Below are 16,570 nucleotides of genomic sequence, written 5' to 3' on the forward strand. Positions count from 1 at the left end.
GATATCGAAATGATTAAATTATAGCCCCTAAAATTATTGAACAACATCGAACTGAATTTATCTGCATATTGAATCAGCCCAGTGTGCTACCTTAGCATACCTGACTCAGTCTGGCCTCGTCTGTTTGTCTTTTAACTTTTTAATATTTATTTTTATAGAGCATTCGTTATTTTATTTTCTAGTTTAACTCGTGTAGATCATCGTACGTTATTCAATTGTACGCATAAGTATCACAACGTGGTATGTAATTATAGTATCTATTATTATAATTTTTTTTCTTTAGTTCTTAGAATTAATGGCACACGTTATTTTCAGTGAAACGAGCTTTGTTTAAACACTTAATTAAGAACAATTGCATAAATGCGACGATACATAGGTTTTTATCGTTTAAAAAATTACTTAAACACTACACTTAATTGAGCAACATATCGGCAAATTTGTAGATTACAAGCGGTGCGAGGAATGACGTATAATGTATTTGTTTTATAACGACGTTATTACGATTTACAAAGAAATTTAAAATTTGATTCACTAGAAAAAAAATATATTTACAATGAAATCTTTATCGAATACAGATGAAATTTACAACGAATAAGACAGTTGTACTTTTTGCGACATCAATAAATTATTTGATTGCACTGTAATTTAACGAAGGACCACCACGATCAATTTGGGAATAATATGAATAAGACAATAGTAAATTAACTATATTTCTACGATTAAAAATATGACTTTGGATTGTAGGTATTCTAGTTTTGAATAGGGTGACTAATTATTTTCATGTTATATCTACAGGCACGGGTATAATTTATGTTTAGCGCGTAATTAAATTGTGTAGAAGTATAGGTATTAATGATAAATGAATAATTGGTAACTAGTGAGTAATAACTATTACCTATTTTTATATATTTTATAGTACAAGATAATTTTGTAAACAATTTTTTAAAGCTAGAACCGTTTTGTCATAACTAACATAATTATATAATGTTACTGCAGTATATATATACTGCTCGTAGATGGGAAATTAGACACACGCTACTTTAGGATTGGTATTTTTTGGATTTTGCCAAAATTTTCAGGAAAATTGCCAAACCTACATGCAAAAGTACTAAATAAAAAAACAAGAACTGTTACCAATAAACGTCCACAGGTGTGCCATTTTTAAATTTATTTGAAAAATTATGCCGGATTTAAAGCCAATATTTTCCTTCACGAGTTACTTGAAATCGTTTAACACCAAAAAAAAAAAAAAGTAAGTCCAAAAATACGTATATGTCGTGTATTAGCTTTAGTGCTAAATTTATAATAATGATTACGTTCAACATACAAAAAAAATTTGACAGAATGGATATGAGTGATGTGACAGCGAAAGCATACAGAACGTCCTGCAGTTATTAAGTCAAATTATTGGTTAGTGATCAGTAAAGATAAAAATTTCAGGTTTGTAATTAATAATTTGTCATTTAAATTTTTAGTCGTAATTATACAAATTTGTATTAATTTGGTACATATTTACTAATTTTACAATTCCACTAAACTTCGAGGATTTGCCATGTAATATTCACAATATAGATATAGGTATATTTCACCCAACGAAATGAGAGAAAATAGTAAATTACGCCCAAAGTTTTTTTTATGATATTATTTTTACCACATAGTGTTATTTCCCATCATAGGACACCACGAAAAGATTATTAATTTTTTTGATTAAGTAATATAGGTAGGTAGGTTTTATTAGGTTAACATTATTTTTAAAGTAAATTATATTTAGAGTTTTTTTTTGGTTTATCAATCCAAAGATTGGTTTTTAACAAATTTTTCACAATAAATGCCTTTTCAATTTTTCTCTATCATTCGCCATATTCTTGAGCTCCCTATAGGAAATGACTCCTGCATCGTGCATTATTTGGCTAATGTATCTCGCCCTATATTAAGGTTAGATTCACAATTGGACCAAGTAAGTTCAACCCGGAGAGTTGCTCAAACAGGGATTTTGAGATTTAATATGTAAATTGTTGTTTACAAATGATTGCTATTGGTTATAGGAGAAATAATTAGGTAGTAGAAATTAGAATTTTTTTTTGTATATTGGTTGCCATTGGTTAATCGGGCAGATCGGGTACAAGCACGCATCAAATCGAATTTTCGCACATTGCCTACCAATGTGGCTGAGTTGCACTTATGGCCATTCATCGGTGTGTCTGCAATCCACCGCAGGTGGATTGCCTACTTGATATGCCGTCGCATATCGTCCTGCGACTCGATTTAGCCGGATTGCCTGCCAGGGTGGCTGAGTTACACCCAAAAGGCGAAAAGTATTTGAACAATCACAATTTTTCTTAAGAGCTGTCATTTTTTACGAACAATGAAGTGCGCGGGATCATCAATAGTGTTGTATAACGAGACAAATGCGTGAGAGCAAACGGAAATATAAATATAAATTCGTCCTGTACAACAATTTAATTTTTAAAATATGAACACCCCCAGTGCACCACACCCCTAATCGATCAAATGTATATATTATACATATTTCATCTAATACAACTGGCATTGGAAATTCGTGTGAAAACAAAAATGTAATTTTTTTTTTTAACCTACGTAAGTACAATATACGTTAATATTTTACACGACGTTTTATTTTCCCGCGCGAATAACAAAATATAAACGTATTCAGAATAGACACAAACAATATATTATGCGATATTATTATTATACACGCGTATAATAATAATATGTCAACGGGCAGTATATATAGTGGTTCTGTACAATAAGACATTTTGCGCGTTATTTTCCCGTCAAATTCAGTATTATCAAAACGTCGTCATCGTCTGGGGGTATCTGAATACGATACCCTCGTTATTGCGAGTTATTTAAAATCGTATATACATTATTATTATTATTATATACGTCTTTACATCGGATCTAGTCGGATTATATTCACCCGGCGAGGCGTAGATACGAATTTGAACGCGCAATGAAATTTAATTCCCCCGTCAAATAATATATACCTATAGGTATATATAATACAGCAATATTGATATATTCTACGCCACCCCCGTATACATAGAATAATATTAATGAAAAATGAATAAAAAACTTCACACACATTTTGCTTACCAAGGTGCTGCTGCTGCTGCTGCTGCGCAAAAACATAATAATAAAAATATATACAAGTGCGTAAAAGTTTCGAGATTTCCATCGGCGGTGGCGGATATAGTGACGGCCCGTACGGGTTTCTCGACCTGACGAAAGGATAAAATATATAAACCGCGTTGCACACATATACCTACATAATATAATATATATACAAGTTTTGAAGTTTAAGTACGTGTAGTTCAATGTCATTGCACGGTATAATATTATGTATTCGTATCGTGTGAGAAATGTGTAGTTTTATGGGTGGCATGCGTTGACACGTCCAAATCGAAATTGCTGTGAAGACGACTCAGTTTCGAGAAAAACCTACATCAATGTATACCTAATATTATATATTTATATATATCATATATACCAAGTATGATGTTGTATTTGGTCGGCGGTGGCAACGGAGGTGACTACTGTGAAAAGGTCGGGTATTGCCTCCGTCTTGCAAAGGTGTAGACCACGACGCAGAAAGTACATGACAAGTATAATATTATAAAGTTGCAATTAATACGAGCCAATATTATAGTCTAAAATCTAAAACGAAACTAAAAAATAGTAGATATAATATACTTTAAAAACCATAGACCGTTAAAATGTAGTAGAAAGATTATCAAAAATGGTAAGCGTTTTAAAGATTGTAAATTATAAGGACGTGTATAGTAAAGGACTTACTATGTGGCATTTTGGGAGAAGTCCATACTTAGTGGACAACTTACCCGTATACCACGTGGGAGACCGTTTTTCAAACGCTCATAATAAATAAAGAATTAATCAATTTGATAAATAATGTAGGTGTTATATTATGTGCAGGAGTTGTGTACTATACTAGCAGCGCGTGTAACAATAAAATGTATACTATAATAATAATATGTATTGTAAACTTTTTAACTACTCATATATTTTATGATTAAATATAGAAGGTAAACGTAAATATTAATTGATCGCCGTTTTATTTCTAAGAATTTAATGCGATTAGGTACTGCTCACACACAATACGGTTTAGTTGCAACTAAGCATGCTTTCCACACATATTAAATACAATACCTAAGTAAAAAAAAAAAATAATAATAATAATAATACCTAGTCAGATAACGTCCATAATTCCTCATCGAATCAATACCATAACAAAACACTACTCTTCGCGAAACACATTGACGCATTATTGTTCTAAGAGCCTTATTGACCGTTAAGCTGACGATGTGTTCCCCCGGGTAATCGGTCTGTGAAGAACGATCACGACGTCCAAACGTGAAAACAAATTCGCGCGATTTAAACTTTTCCAGTCCAATGACTCGATTGAGTGCTTACGTAAAGATCTTAACCCAACCCCTTCGAAACTTATAATACCATAACTACCAAGGTGGACATTAACTTGTTAAAAAGTTTAAGTTAAGTTAAAAAGTTATTTGAACTTAACTAGTAAATTATTTTTGTCTTCACTTATTAACTTATTTAGTTAAAATAATGTTGATTGTATTGTAACGTAACTTTTTTTAGTTAATTATCATTGTCGTGCAGTTAAGTTAATTTTCTCTTCGTGTCAGCGGAACCCACTAGACAATACTGATTCGATGACTCTTTTTCGATTTTGGTAATTTTTTTTCTAATTATATACTGTAATAGTCTATGTTTTTACACAGTGTTAAACGTCTTGACAAATGTTTGTGTAAATCAAAATAAAGAGCAGTTTATGACTTAAAAATATTGTAACTTGAAGAAAAAATTATATTACATTTTATTTTCTATCTTAACTTTAAAATATTATCTTGTTAATTTTTTTTTTTTTTGTTAACTTTTCACTTAACTGAAAGCAATTTAATTGAACTAACTTAACTGGTCACAGTTATTATTTTCATTAACTTGCCCATCTTTGATAACTATGCAGGTACATATGCAAATCATTTATTTATTTTTATCTGTTTCTGCAGATTAATCCATTACATAGCTGCTATTAGACCTATAAGCGAGCGCCGCGGCCGATTATATTAATACACTAATTTTATATAACTTATATCAGGTACCTATAGGTAAAAATATCTTTATGGTATATACATAATATATTATAAAGATAGACACAAATACGTAACATTATAAACCGTACGCATTATTGTGACTATAGGCTATAGACTATAGACTATAGGCATACAATAACGTGCTACTAATCTATTGAGCACAAAATTAAAACTACACTTCTATGACTCTTAAATTTTCTTAGACCCTGCCGTTCGAGTGTATATAATTTTACAAATAACACTATAAACCAACAAAATACCATATTATATCATCCACCGTGTTTGCACACTTAAAATATCTACTATATAACACCGGAATAACAATATCGACACGCAGAGTACACGCGTAATAATTACGTAAGTCATGATAATCATAATAAAATAACTGTTCGTATATAATATGTCTATTTATATTTAATTTGAGCATCAAGTCTCGTATAGGTCGTTACAATACATTGATTTTTTACATTAAAAAATCATCGGCTGTACTTGATTTCAAAATATCGAACCGATTATGATGCATATGCCGCGTATAATATTATGATGTACCTAACTATATAGTGGTCATAGTGATATATGAATAAAATAGGTACGTACTACGTAGTATTAAAATTTGCACAATTTATGGAAATATCGCCCGCCGCGGAGAAGAAGGTCGTATCTCTGTTTTCAGAAATTTTTTTTTTCAAGTTCTCATAACTTACTGTTTTTATGTTATTCCCGCGAAACTGATAGTAGCATAAAACCATCAAAGAAGTTCTATACAATAAAATGTAGTTACTACCGTCTACGCGGGAACTACACAAAAACAGTTATGGAAATTTGAAAAAAAAAATTTCTAAAAACAGGGACGCTACCTTTTTCGCTGCGGCAGGTGAAATTAGCTCGTGTGTTTTGAAGCGTGCAACAGGATTCGTGAGGTCACGTCTAAACACCTTGTCTGCCGATCGAGTTTCAAGAGAAATTACTGGAATAAGGTTTTCCAGCCTTATTTGCTTATAACCTTATATAATAATTATAATTTCTACCTCCTCATAAACCGAAAAAACGAGCTCAACATTTTTTACTGGAAAAAAACTTTGCCAACATAATAGTACTAGCCCCCCCCCCCCCCCCCAAGCTTTATTTCTAAACAATTGTATACTGTTGAAAACAAAATTACAAAAAAAAAATTATCGACATTTTCTGAAAATTATGACTTGATCACCCCCTAATCATGTCTCTGGAGCCGCCCCTGTTAACTGTGCTGGCTATACTACCTATTACCTACTAACCTACTGTCTACTGTATACTGTACTATCTACATTTTTTTTCTTTCATAAGACTGCATATAGCCATATAGGTACTCAGAAAATCAGAAACGATACGTAAAAACATATAAATCCCGACTCTCTCATGATATTATACCAAATAAATCATTTTATATCAATGCACTATTTTTACTGTACATTTGTAAATAATAATTTTAAAATTTTGCTTGTAAATATAAGTAATAATACTTACTAAATAATATTTACTTAAATAGATAATTTGTAATAATAATTGTTTATAAAAATAAAAACAATCAATTGACTAGGTACCTAATGTCTTTATAATTTTTGTAATATACTTTTACATCAAATATGAAATAATAGTAAAAATTATAACCTTGACTGAATCGAAATGCGTCTAGACCACTACAACTTTTACAAAGAAAAGTTGTTAGTATATGTTTAAGTAAAAATACTTAAATTGGTTCAAATAAAGAAAACTTTAAGATATTAAATGTGTTACCATTTAAGTCTGTATATAAAAAAATAACTATTGTATATATAATTAAAAACTTTGAATCCTTTCTGGATATGAATAAGGTTATTAAAAGAGAAAATGGAACATTTTATATCAGAATGGAGTATTTTAGAAAAGCGTTTGGTCAAAAATGTATAGATTATCTAGGTCCAAAAACCTAAATTACTCAACCCCAGTAAATATAAAAAGAAACATATTCTATACAGAAGGCAATCGTATAACTATAGAAATGAAAAAGAAATTCAGATTTAGTTATTTTTAATACTGGAAAGATTTCAGAATATATTTAACTGTTGTAATTTAAATTTAGTTTATAAGTATTCTAATTGTATAGATTGATTATTCAGTTCTTGGCCACTTTTCTTATTGATAATTAAATTGTTCATATTAATTATTATATTATATAACTATTTACCACCACCACAAGCATGTGTTTAAAGGTGGTAGATATTTTTTTTGTTTAAAAAAAAATAGTATAATTATGAATAATACCTATAAACAATTTTTAATTTTAATAGAAACATTTATTTTTTTATTTTGAAGTTTACTAAATTATTGTTTTATAATGTACAATAAAATATATCATCCTGAAATTCTTTTTTTGGACTGCACAAAGTAACAATTTTCATTGCACAATTACTTTTCTCACTGCACAAAATGTGTCTCATTGCACACTAAAAAAACCCCTGAGTTGATGTTTGGCAAGCCAGCCATTTTCAACCCCGTGAGTCTGCGATGCAGAATTCAAAGTCCAGCACGATAGGTACGATAGGTAACCATTATATTTTACAGGAACGTTCAGAACAAAAACTTTTTTGCTAAAAACAACAATAAAATTTATCCAACAAGCAATACCAATTATCACTAAATAGAAAAATATTGAATCTCTATAGGCACATCTGAACATTTAATTGCATAATATGTTTTGTTTGAAACAATAATTAACATAACAGAATTGAAATCAAACTTTCCAACAATATAAATATACATATACATATAAGTATACTATTATATTGATTATTGTTTAATGCGTAATAATATTAATCCTTCATTGTTTATACAATTCAAACGATTACATATGAATATGTAATAATTATCTAATGTTATATATTTAATCACGACAAACCTTTAAAATCATAAATTACAATTCACCGATGGCATGTTTATTTTCAGACGAAAACATTGCTTACAACAACTCGAATAGAACAATGTTGTTTAACCATATATACTATGTTAATTCAAAAGTCGAATTCGATAACGTGAATGTTTATTTTTACGAAAAACAGATCAAAGGTTTCGAGATAATTTAAAATTTAATAATCAACGTGTAAAAACATGATGGACGTTTCAAAAAAAATAAATATTCTCTTTAAATCGTGGTTCGGTAGTTTCATTCTATTCTGTTTGAATCGTGTTACATATATTATTTATTTTATTTTATTATTTTTTTTTATGTAACAAAACCTTTTTAGCGATTATTACTCGCAAGTCCTTAATAGGATCGTTTGAACAAAACGGCACTATCATAATTGTAACAAAAATATAATACTGCTGTCACAATTATTAATGTAATATAATATAGTACACCTATCTTATAGCAAACTGGCGAGACCGGCCGAATTTCAATCAAACATTGTATATAATAATAGATTAAACTCTGCTAACTTCAAGTGTTGCGTTTTAATATAATATTAAAACACTTATGCACAGTAAATATTATAAATTACAAACACTATATAAGTAGGTACACAACATTATTAACTTTAAACATTTGGAAACCTGAATCGCTTATATGGGTGTACAACAGTACACAACTGTTATATTTGCGTACATCAAGTTTAATGTTAAGAATTTTTAGATAATACACGATTAGGTACCTGTGTGTTTAAGACTGCAATAAATCAATAAATAAAACATAATAGGTATTTAATAACATTATGTAATGTATCGTACTGGTTAAAGTGGCGAGATAAATAAAATGTATTATTTTCGCATAAACTGATTTTTTTTAAAATCACGGATTAAGAAATAATTGGAATAGTAATTTTTGCGAAGAATTTGATCAACGACTTTTATTAGGTTTTGTTTCTTGTTCCATCTGCGTTTGACGAATGATAAAAAATATTATAGATAGACATAATAATATATTGTGGTTGATAGTAGGTAATATTGAATAAAATATAATAATAACTAATAAAGGTTGAGGTTTTCGTAAAAATAAATCATTAAAGATTTTCTATAAAACTCGTGGATTACCTTGATAAATAATATAAAAACATTCTAGAAAACATCATAACTTGTTTTACAGTTTTTTTCTCATTAATTATTTATATTATACAAAATTGTTTTTTTAACTGTATAAGATAAACAAAAAAAACAAACGTGTATTACATATTATAGGTTTTCTATCAAACATTTAAAAAATAAAATAATATTTAATAAGAAATATAATAAATACGTCGCAATCCAACGCACCAATACAATAGATAAATACAACTATTTTCCCTAGGTTATGATAAATACTTTTTGCTGAACTAGATTATTTAATTAAGAATAATATTAATGGCTATTATTGTCAATCTCATCAACTTTAATCATTTTAATTGTTTGAAATTTGATTTTAAACTCATTTTGGGTCAATCAAGTTATAGAAATGTTAAAAGAGAATATGGAATGTGATTCATGGGTATATCTATGATGGTTCAAGAATTAAGTCAAAACGTCCTTTTTGTATCTATATGTACTATAAAGAATGGACAATTTACATTTAATTGCCTACACCATTGTGATGACCAAACTTTGTGGTATATGTTTTTTTAACGACTATGTGTTTATAATATATAATTAATTTATACCAATTACTAAATATTAGTGAAAAATATTAAAAATGAATAAACAGGTGAGGATGTTATATACATGGCGACTATAATTCTTAAACCGAGTTATATACAGTAAGGTACACAATATTGTGATTATAAAACATATGGTCAATAAATACTTGACATGTTATACCTATTGTTATCAATTATTATAGTACCTACTTACGGGAGACGGATTTACATTTTTATATTCATTTTAAAAACAAAATTAGTCTCACCGAAACATATTAGGTACTACTAGTATATTATTATGTGTACGAGAGTTGAAATTGTTGGATTACCGTGGAGACCAGTGGCGTAGCGAACTTTAAATCATATGGAAGCAAACAAATTATTTATGACCTACCCCACCCAACTCCAACTGATGTATACGATACTCATATGCTCAAATAGGGGGTTGGGGTAGCATCCAAAATAATGTTCAAAGACTGACCGTGTGTATGGGATTTATGAGGTTATGACCCACCACCACCCCCCAGAAACCAGAAGCAATTGCTTCTGAAAAACATGATTCGCTACGCCACTGGTGGAGACTCGTCGATCTTGAATCCATCATATTCTCGTGATAACCTATTTACCTACTATAATTATTTAGGTGGGTACTTATACACTGCACGTTATCGATGCAAACGGATATCACTCGAAATACACAGAACTTTAATTTTACTTATTTTCGAACAATATACTATGATAACAGGTATTTATAAGCATTATAGCTATGTCGGTTATTTTATTTTAGAATTTAATGATTGTAGGTTAATGTTATTAGTATGATGGTAATATTATTATTATTATTAGTTTCCTATTCCTTTTGTATACAATTATAATATTAAAACACGAATAGCCCGGTAACTACACGAAAATAAACAATCGAAATCGCTATCATAATGTCAGTTAATACTTAATAATAAAATTATGTTCCTCAACAGAGCCCTGGTCACATTCGCTTTGGTTCTTACGACTGTAGTCTTGACGAGATGGTACGTGCTGAGGAATCGCAAAATTAGACGAGAGATATTGGAGTCTTGCAGAACCTGCAAAAACAAAAACAATGTGAGTGATTGAATAATATAATTATCTTCTGATAACGATGATCATGATGATGATTTGAAATAATAACAAGAATATAACAACTACCACGGTATAAATAAAATAAGTGAGCGTTTAAATGTAAACAGAGCACACATGGATTCGATGATCAACTGACCAAAGATAACTTGTCGGTCATTCTAAAAGGCAATCGGTTTGTATTGTTTTTTATCGGTGGTTTGATTCTCCTTGGATACTTCCTCAGGATGTTACCGACCGGATTCACTTCCCATCTACTACTTTTCCTAATACTAGTATACACCTTTCACACGCTAATGTCGAAGTGTTACGCGATTAACGTAATTTGGTGTCATGGAATCATTTCTATAAACGGTAATGTTTCGTGCGTTTGTTGAAACGTTTATAATAATATGGTAACATTGGTAACAATATATTATATTGAGCTTTTTAACATTCGGACGTAATATATATGACATAAAAAAAAAATGTTTGCTTTAATTATATATTTTACAACCTATTACAATATTCAAAATATAATATTATTATCTGTTATAGCTGACATTGATATAGCATTATTTCCAAAACTAAGAATTCTGAAAATATTTCAACTCAGAGCTAGCGGTGAAACAACGACGTGATACTAAATATATATATTATGTTTATGAAAATTATACCTTTAACCCTGGAGAAAACAAATGGAAAAAAGTATCAAAATTTCCGATGAATTCAAAGTTTAAATTGTATACGAGTAAGGTCAATGATGGAAATTATGGTTGAAGATTGAGATTTGGCAGAAGAAAATTTTATTCACGACAAAATTACCACGAAATTATGGCAAAATATTTTATCACCCCTCAAAATTAACCTAAATTAATTATATTAATTTGATTTTATAATGTCTGGTTATGTTTTATAATTATGATACACAAACTTTATTTATTTATTTAATTTAAATTTAAACAAATAATATTCTAAAAATCCTAGATTTAATCCTAATTATTTAGTTCAATATTTTAAAAGGTAACCTATCAATAGTGTGGAAAAATTCTACGAAAATGTATTTTTGTATATTTTCCAATAATATGGTTTATTAAGCTGCTTAAGTATTTACAGTCAAAACACCTATTATATCAATATTGTAGGTGAAAAGTTAATCTGTGACTGTATAAAAGTCAATTTTCTATATTTTAATTACTTAACTCAAATTCAAAAAGTAAAATATCACAAGTTTTAGAGCTAATTATTGGACATTGAATATAAAATATCAAAAATCGACTCGTATACAGGTCTATACCGGTAAAGTTCTTCTCTTCAATTTGTATGATAAGTGTTCATACAAAAATGTCAATCGGTAAACTATAATTGTTTGCGCCACGCGAAGTATTTTCCGATGGCATCATAGTTTTTCTTAAAAGTAATATAGTTATTTTAAAATGATATCACACTGTGCAGTCAGCCAACTATTTGTTTGCATAATATGATGAGATTCGGAATACAATCGGTCGGCACTATCATGAATCGATCGTCACGAATAAAACGCTGCACCAAGCACGTTTGACGTCGGAAGGCATGCGACTGTATCGGCCGGATCTATGTATTATGCAAAGCGCGGGTCAGGATTCACCGGTATGTCTTCACCGGGGATATGGAAAAATGTATCGACAAATAAGAATAATTAAATTACAGACTCACCTTCAAAAGATATTTTGGAGAGAGAGTCCGGAACAACCTTAAAAGGTTTTTACGTTACAAACGGTTACTTACGGCACCTCCTCAGTCTCTTACTTGGTCACTCGAACCCTCGCTCAACTAGCTCAGGATGATGGTTTCAAGTTCCCATTGGCCGTCAGAGTCGTCAGCAAGGCTTTTTATGTGGATGACGTGCTAACCGGCGCTGATACATTGACAGAAGCTCTAGAGCTATGGCGGCAAGTTCAAACTACAAAAATAGTGCGCAAACCATCCTTCTCTTCTAAATAACCTCCCTTCGGAGGATCTCGGAAAAATTCATAAGTTCACTCACGAACGAAACAACAACTCGACAAAAACATTGGGTACATATTGGCAACCCCGTGACGATGACCTTCGTTTTGCATAATACATAGATCCAGCCGATACAATTGTACGCCTCCCGACGTCAAACGTGCTTGGTGCAGCATTTTATTCGCGACGATCGACGAGTGACTGTCCAGTGTGATATCATTTTAAAATAACTATATTACCTTTAAGAACAACTATGACGCCATCGGAAAAACTTCGCGTGGCGTGAACATATTTCTCCCCGGTGAACTATGGTTCATGTTGGATAGGTAGCATTGCTAGTTTCATAATTGGCTGCTTCATAGTGCTGCCCCTTGTTTTGATAGTAGCCACTCGGACCAGTCCATCAGCTCCCTGTTGTGGCTGAATTATCTTACCTATGTGCCAGTCCAGGAGTGATTGGTGGTCTTCCTTTAGTATAGCCAAATTTCCTAATTTGAAATTAACCATGGGTCTTGAACATTTGGGTCATTTCTGCAGAAATTTAACATAATCACGGCGCCAGCGCAGCCAAAATTGCTGAAACATTCTTTGAACCAAGTCCCATCTTCGTCTTGGACAATTTATTGTCGGTTCATTGAGCAGGGTTGGCTCCGGGAAAGTCGTTAACTGATGTCCAATTAGAAAGTATCCTGGTGTCAATGCCTCCAGGCTGTCAGGATCATCGGAATCAGCCATTACGGGCCTTGAATTCAGCACCGCTTCAATTTGCACTAGTACTGTGTGTAGCTCCTCAAAATTAAGTATACTCTCTCCATCATACTCTGCATCGGCGTAGATGATATTTTGTTGATTTAACTCCGGCTTCCCATAGGCCTCCAAAATGGGAGTATGAGGAAGAATAAATCGCCAGTCTATCCCTTCTTGGTGTGAATATTCTAATATCCCTTTCCTTAGAGAATTATTGTTTAGGAACTCACCCAATATTATGTGGCTCCGATAAAATTTATCCCATTGTTGGAATGGATTTGAATCTGCTTTCCCCTGCGAGATATGAATCTGCACAATTCCCCAAGGAAGGTAACGCTAGTGAGGTCTGATACCAATTCTAGGTGAATGGCATGAGTGCTAAAGCAAACGAAAAATGCCACGTATGCCTTGGTGTTGACCCTGCTCCTTGTTCCTCCATGCCTTATAGATATTGGACCAGCGTAATCTAAGCCTGTGACATGAAATGCTGGGGATGGGTTCACCCTGGCGTCTGGAAGGTTCCCATCAATAAAATCGTTTCTATGATTTTCCATCTGTAGCACTGCATGTCGCACGCTGAATATCCAATATCACCACTAGAGTGAAGCAAATAGGTGTTGGGGTCCAACGTGCATCAATTGTCGATGCTCGTAATCGATTAGCAGTCTTGTGAGTGTATCATCGGCATTGAGTATAATGGGGTGACGTTCATCATAACTCACATGCGCATGCTGTAACCGGCCGCCAACTCGCAGGATTCCAGCTGCATCAATGAATGGGGTCAGAGACCTAAGCTTGCTGCTGGCTCGGATATGTTGACCTCGAGCTAAAAGGTTAATTTCTTCCGGAAAATGCCACTTCTGAGCCTGTTTTAGAAGTACACATGGATTCGTCTTTCGCACGGCAATTGTACTTAAATCGCAAGCAATATGCGATTATTCGTTGTAGCTTCTCCAATCGGTTATAAAACATTGCCAGGTTGAGCTCTGTAGATACCTTTAAGGAGATGGTGATCTGAGATCTGCACTTAGGGATCTCTGATTTCGGCATGGCAACTTCAGCGTTAGGCCATTGCTGTTCGCTTACTTGGAGCCAAAGAGGGCCATGCCACCATGCGTCGCATTTTCGCTCATAAAAATTTTATTTGACTTCTTTGTAGACATTTTTTTCTTGATAAATATAGGCAATATTTTGAGGAATCTTGTATTATATTTTCAAATCTTAGATTTAAGAAGAACATTTTTTACTTACTCAAAATAATTTGCAAATTTTCGTAATTTGTCAATATTTGAAGCTTATAAAAAAAAATTGTGGCTATGGATTTTTGATTTTTTTCATCTGCCTTTGAAACAATATACTAGGCACCTTCTATTAAATTTTCAAGCTTTTTTAACTAACAGATAAAATTGTATTGATATTTATAGAAAAAAAAAACTAAAAAAAATGGGAACTGAAAATGTCAGTAAACAGCACAAAATAAGTCAAAATATTTGGAAAATGTTATGGTGTATAGAAAATGCTAATATAAACATTCAGTCAACATTTCATGTGCCTACGGTAATTTGTTTAAAACTTGCACCAAAAACCAAAATCGATTTTTTCGAAAACAGATTTTGCATAAAAATTCCCGTTTTTCCTTAATTTTTCTTTTGTTTTTTACGGCACTCTTGAAAACTTCGGTTTTTTTTTTGACCCCCCCGAAGTACCAACTAGATTCACTTTCCTATCAGAAAAGATACTGTTGAAGAAAATCGAATCATTTTTACTGTCCTAAAAGGTGATGACAGACACAAAAATAAAAATAAATAAAAAAAGGTGGGCAAGTGGATGTCACTCTGCTGTACAGTAGGTTACAAGTGTGTAACTGTATAATGGATGATATTAATTTTGAATTCAATGATACAATATCATTGTATAAGAAAAACGATTCTGAGCGGAGACGGTATGTCAGTTTAGTTATAAGACATATTATATACTTATCTATGGTATTAACAAAACAAATTGACCTATAATAGGAAGGTACCTATAATAAATTCCAAATTAATCATATCACAATATCCATTAGGTACTTATAACGCGTTATACATCAACAACAAACCGTGATACTATCATAAATATATAATAGTATACATTAAAAGTTTCAAGTACCCTCGAATAATATTATACAATCACAAAAAAATAACTAAAATAGTTATTCTAGGTTTTTTAATATGTAATTTCGTCCAAATTTTAACTTCAAATGCTTATAAAAAAATTATGACTATGTTTTTTTAATATTTTTCAACTGCTATTGTAACAATAAATCAGGAGCCTTGCATTAAATTTTCACGCTTTTTTCCCAACAAACAAAATTGTATTGATATTTATTGAAAAAAAATGAAAATATCCTTAAAGAGCTAAAAAAAAGTCAAAATATTGGAAAATATTATGGTGTATAGAAAATGCTTATATAAACAACCAGTGAAAGTGGTACATTTCATGTATCTAAGGTCATTCATTTTAAAGTTAGGTACACCAAAAACCAAAGTCGATTTTGTGTACGACTTAAAAAAAGAGCTGAGTTCGTCCGAAACGTCATTATAAAAAACAATAACATCATCAAACTGATTAAAGTCTATGTGCCATTTTTCTAAATAATTTCTAAATTCATCACAAATTTCTAATTTCTAATTCAGCTTTTAATATTGATAATTCTTTTTTAATATTTTGTATAATAACCTACCCAATTTTAAATATATTTGTATTTGAATTTGAATGTATTGTTTGTGTAATAAGTGAATTAAGTGAATTGACTTTGCACGTGCATCAAAATGAATTCAATAAAAAAAAGTGAGAAAGTAGGTGTCGTGATTAGAAAATGCTAATATAAGCAACCAGTGAAAATTACATGTATCTACGGTCATTTGTTTTAGAGTTACACCAAAAACCAAAATCGATTTTGTCAAATACCTACTGGTTTTGGGTAAA

General features: G+C 31.1%; 2 protein-coding genes across 3 annotated transcripts; one reads left to right on the plus strand and one right to left on the minus strand.

Annotated features, from left to right (window-relative positions):
• The first annotated feature begins 4,226 nt into the window (after positions 1-4,226).
• On the plus strand, positions 4,227-11,766 carry LOC100573823. Of its 2 annotated transcripts, none has more exons than XR_003839212.1 (4): positions 4,227-4,735; positions 10,753-10,876; positions 11,002-11,245; positions 11,429-11,766. XR_003839212.1 is itself a non-coding variant. In XM_029488506.1 (4 exons), the coding sequence occupies exons 2-4, from the start codon at positions 10,739-10,741 to the stop codon at positions 11,509-11,511; spliced, it is 465 nt and encodes a 154-aa protein (XP_029344366.1). In that variant the 5' UTR covers positions 4,227-4,735; positions 10,419-10,738; the 3' UTR covers positions 11,512-11,766. The 2 variants fall into 2 exon arrangements, 1 of the variants encoding a protein (XP_029344366.1); XM_029488506.1 differs by having other exon boundaries at positions 10,419-10,876.
• A 1,396-nt stretch (positions 11,767-13,162) lies between these two features.
• On the minus strand, positions 13,163-14,157 carry LOC103307788. Its single transcript, XM_008180089.1, has 3 exons — positions 13,957-14,157; positions 13,411-13,897; positions 13,163-13,344 (listed from the first exon to the last, which is right to left on the minus strand). The coding sequence occupies exons 1-3, from the start codon at positions 14,155-14,157 to the stop codon at positions 13,163-13,165; spliced, it is 870 nt and encodes a 289-aa protein (XP_008178311.1).
• Positions 14,158-16,570: the final 2,413 nt, after the last annotated feature.

Source organism: Acyrthosiphon pisum, chromosome A1 (assembly GCF_005508785.2).
Source record: "Acyrthosiphon pisum isolate AL4f chromosome A1, pea_aphid_22Mar2018_4r6ur, whole genome shotgun sequence".
Taxonomy (NCBI): domain Eukaryota; kingdom Metazoa; phylum Arthropoda; class Insecta; order Hemiptera; family Aphididae; genus Acyrthosiphon; species Acyrthosiphon pisum.